We start from the raw sequence: 4677 nt of genomic DNA on the forward strand, positions 1-4677 counted from the left end.
CAGAAGTCTGGCTCGCAGCATGGTTTATAAGCTTTGTAATTTGTAGCCACAGAGATAAAAGATCCACACATTGAAAACCATGAAATAGTGAAAGTAACGGAAGAGGAAATAAACATCTGGAAAACCATCTTGTGCTCATTGGTTGAAAGAATTAACACTGTTGGAATGAACGTGGCTCTGAAAGCCATCCCAAGCTCCTGTGAAGATTCCAGCAGCAAGAACAACCCTAAAACCCATAGGGGACGAAACTGGAGACATCATACTTCCTCATTTCAAATTACCTTACAACGCTAGAGTAATCAGAATAGTACGGTACAACTGGAATATGAACTCACGTAAGGACCAGCAGAGTAAAGCGGAGTGCCCTGAAGTACACACAAGCCTACAGTCAATTCATTTTTTAACCAAGTTACCAAAAAAATACACAATGGAGAAGTTGAATAAATGGGGTTGTGAAGGCTGAATAAAACTTGACCCTCATGTATCATATACCCAAATCAACTCAAAATGCATTAGAGACTGAGATATAAACCCTAAAACCAACCAAACAAACAAACAAAAAAAAACCCTTGAAGAAAATACAGGAATATCCCTTGAATTTTGCAATAACTTTTTTTTCCCCCAAATTTTACCACAAGCACAGGCAACAAAAATAAAAATGAACAGTTGGGGTTACATCAAGCTAAAAAGCTTCCTGTACAACAAGGAAATGTCAAAATGGAAGAGAACAGATTAGGAAAAAATATTGAAAACCATGCATCAACCACAAGATTAATATCCAAAATACATAAAGAACTCACACAACTTATATTCTATTTTAGACATAAAATTATAGTTGAAATGCCAATAGGGTAATAATGGAATATTATTCTAAAAGGAAATAAGGGTATGGGATCAATATGAGAAAAATAAAAAAGAAATAGCAGCATAGACAACTTAGGCTAACTCATTCATTACATTAAATGTAAGTGAATAATCCATTAAAACTCAAACTTAATCTTTTCTATACTGAAAATATTCTAAAAAGCTTTTGCTGGTAATTTATAACGTAGAAAAATGAGTAATTTCTTTTGGCAAAACAAAATTTATAAAACTAAAGAAGAAAGTAAAAGCCAAAATAGTTCTATATCTGCTCAAGAAATTGGATTTGCAAAGTTGTCAGTGTAATTTGGAATTCTTAACCATAAAGAAAAGTCCAGAATGTTTGTGTTGTGTGTTGGATCCTGGAGACAGCTCAGTCCTGGCCATTGCGCTCACTTGGGGAGTGAATCAACAGATGGGAGATCTTCCTCTTTGTCCCTCCTCTCTGTATACCTACGTTTTCAGTACAAATAAATAAAATCTTTAAAAACAAACAAATAAATGGACTAACCCAGGGTTAGTCAATGAGAAAGAAAAATAAATGCAGAAAGCAAGGCGGAGCGCTACAAGCTGTGACAGTGACTGTGGTTGAGGTGTACTGAGTCTTGGTTCATCCAGGGCACTGCCAAACACAGATGTCTTGTAGGAGGCCCCATGCAAGTGTTTGGTGTTCGGAGGAAGGGCTGCAGGGGAGATTCCCGTTCCGGAGTCATCAGCTAGTTCTCAGTGTGCAGGAGTAGGTTAGTGGTGTGTAGATGGCAGTAATTTCCCCCTGGCTGTTTTTAAAACCTGCTTCCAAATCCTCGACAGCTCCACACCGCAGGGAGCGCAGGCAACTCGGGACTTCTGTCCTCAGAGAAGAAGCTACACAGCCCCCTGCATTGCGGTGAGGGAAACCGGGCTATGGGTGCAAACGGGGAGACAGCCTGCAGCCACCCCACGGGACAGAGCGGCTCAGGAGACAGCAGACTTCCTCTCTCCGAGTTAGTGGCCAGGCTCGAGAGCCAGGAGAAGACTGGGACGTTGTCGATGTATACATGGAATGGTAGTCATGACAGTTCTAGAACAAGGCGATCGGAGCATCTGTGTTTGGGCATTGTCACAAGGAGAAAGTCAGCCTTCTACCCCCATCTAGCAGTGACGTTCATCCTAATGTACACTGTCCACCCTTGTCTCTTAGTCTCCGAAATCTTTTCTTGTTTGATTTAGTCTCCAAACTCCTGTTCCCTTTTCTGAAAGCCGAGGCTGGAGTTGGTGGAGGAGAAACATCCACGCCCGTGTTCTCCGTACATTTTCCTTCTTTCGGGCTCTCTGGCGGCAAGGGCCACACCTGGGTGATTGTGTGGAACTGTGGGCCTCCCTTGACACCTGTGACTTTCTTTTGGGAGTTCTGTGCTTGATTTGCGAGGAACGGCCAGTGCTTTTTGGGACACCCGATGAAGAAGAGACCCTGGTGAAGCTGCAGGAAGTGGGAGAAAAGGGAGCGGGAGATCGGCGCCCCATCCAGCAATGCGGTCAACGGTGCGGTCTCTCACACCGCGTCTTCACTCTTCTTTACAAATCTGCCCCGGGACCACTGTGCTAGCCAGCGGCTCCCCCTGCCTGTTTATCTTTTCTGTTTCTTCTACAAGTCTGTTTTGAAGAGCATTCCAGCGGACTGTGGCCCTCCAACTCTACTTCATACAGTCTTTCAGGTTCATCTCTTCGTCCGGAGTATTTGTGATCAACTTGGGGTGTACAAAGATTAGACTGCTTGATCTAATTCCTCTTTCCTTGCCAGGAAGTCCCTGCTAGCATCATGAATGTCTGCTCTTGGGCCAGGTCATTGCTCTTATCCAGACACCAATGAGCCGAGCCCAAAACTCGGCCATTTGGTCAGAAATATCTATGGATGAGGAACTTCTCTCTTTGAAGGAAGCATCCACATAAAGGCATTCCCATCATAAGCATCTGAAGTTTGACCTTTTCCTGTGCACATTGCATGGGCTGTATAGTCCAGATTTTCATGCAGTGCCTAGTGTAAAAAAAAACCTCAATCTTTTATAACTTAATTTTCATACTTAAGAATACATACTTCTGAGTGAAGCCAGTTCCACGGTATTTCCCTAGTCACTGTTTATCTCACCTAGCAATGGAACACCTCTAGGACCTTAAATGGGAATGCAGACACTCTCCGTCTCTGTTCTAGGCAAGCTTCACGAAGCAGGCTAAAGGGCAGCAGAAGGAAAAGAGAAGTTTATTTTGGTGCAAAAATTTTGAAACCCAGGCTTCATTTTTTTTTTTCCCGTAATGTGTATTTCCCATGGAATTCCTAAACTTCCTAAATCTACACAACTTTCAGGTTGAAGCCAGGCCACTTTCTGAGACAGCACATGTAGCCCTCTTCTCTCTGTCAAGAGTCATGGAAGGTTTCGTGTATTAAAATGGAAAGCTGGGGATGGGAAAGTAGAAGTACAGCAGAAAGAACAAAGCTGAAGGGAATCGCAGGAACTTCACACTTGGTCCTGGGCTTGAGCTTCCCAAGGAGACCCAAGGGCGTCTGGCAGTGAGGGAAGTCCTGATCTTAGAAGCTGGTGGTTTTCTCTGTCATTTTAAAACTATTTGTTTAATTTTCAAGATGATTATAGAGCCTGGGATATTCAGAAAAGTGAACTCTGTAAACCAGAAGAAGCTTATCATCCCCCTACTGTGAAATTTGGAAACGCAACCACATTTCAGGATGATTACGTTCCCCAGGAAATGAAACCAAGGCAAAGTTTTAAACCCTCCCCGGTGGTAAGAAGATCGGTGGCTCCTTTCAATGGCGACACCAGTCACCGCCTGGATTACGTACCCCGTCCGCTGGAATTCAAGTTGGCAAAGCCTAAAGAAGTTTACATGCCAAGCGACCAGCCCTTTGAGGACCTCACGACCCATCGGTGTGACTTCCAGGGCCTTGCTGGTGAGATGGCAAAAATCTGCAAGCCTGCAGACACCAGAGTGACCCAAAAGGCGCAATTCGAAAGCAGCACCGAGTCCCGGGACAGATTCCAGCCATGGGAAATCCCGCCCCCCAAAGTGAAGAAAGTGGCCGAGTACTCGCCGCCTACAGGAGTCATGCAGCTACACAGCACCAGCCACCTCGACTACGTGCCCTATCAGGCCAGCCGTGTGGTCCCCATCCGGCCGATTTCCCATACAAGAAATAGCCCTTCTCCTTTCCAAGGGAAAAGCACCACGCAGGAAGATTTTCCAGCCTGGGAAAGTTGCCGTCAAGGACTCATTAAACAGCAGCAGCAGATCCCCAACCCAACCGGAAAATTTGATGGTTTGAGCACTTTCCGATCTCACTACGTGCCGCATGAACTGATTCCGACAGAGAGCTGCAGACCCTTGAACGTGGCCCTGAAGAGTGCCGCTCCCTTTGAGAACGTCACCACGTACTCCGTAGAGTACTCGCCCAAGAAACAAGAAGTCTGCCCAGCTGCCTACCCCTCTCCTCCAGGCTATGTGTTTGAAAACACCAATTCCCAGGGTCACAAATTCTTCCGCAAGGTCATACCCGCCGTGAAAGCCTTCTAGTCATCACAGCACGCAAAAGGAAGTAAACTTACGAGATGTTGGCTTCCCAAGGGAAAACTCCATTTTCTTAGAGTGAAAAAAGAAATCATGATAGGAAAAAAATCATTTCTTCGATGTTTAAGCAAGAAAATTATGTTATAGATTTCATTCTGTGTTGATAATTTAAGGTTATGTGTTTCTGAAGACTGCATAATGAACTTACCATATGAACTGTTTTAATATGCAGCCAATTGTTCAGCCCCCGTCTGTTCTCTT

The 4677-nt window shown here is 44.4% G+C and overlaps 1 protein-coding gene across 1 annotated transcript; it reads left to right on the plus strand.

Moving 5' to 3' along the window:
* Window positions 1-2070: 2070 nt before the first annotated feature.
* On the plus strand, window positions 2071-4422 carry LOC121168270 (stabilizer of axonemal microtubules 2-like; the record flags this gene model as incomplete). The annotated part of the gene is made up of 2 exons (XM_040998191.1): window positions 2071-2211; window positions 3479-4422. Coding segments are annotated over 2 exons (1085 nt in total), but the record flags the coding sequence as incomplete, so codon positions are not given.
* Window positions 4423-4677: the final 255 nt, after the last annotated feature.

The sequence above is a fragment of the Ochotona curzoniae genome, unplaced genomic scaffold, assembly GCF_017591425.1.
Source record: "Ochotona curzoniae isolate NIBS_2020 unplaced genomic scaffold, NIBS_Ocur_1.0 patch82, whole genome shotgun sequence".
Classification (NCBI taxonomy): Eukaryota; Metazoa; Chordata; class Mammalia; order Lagomorpha; family Ochotonidae; genus Ochotona; species Ochotona curzoniae.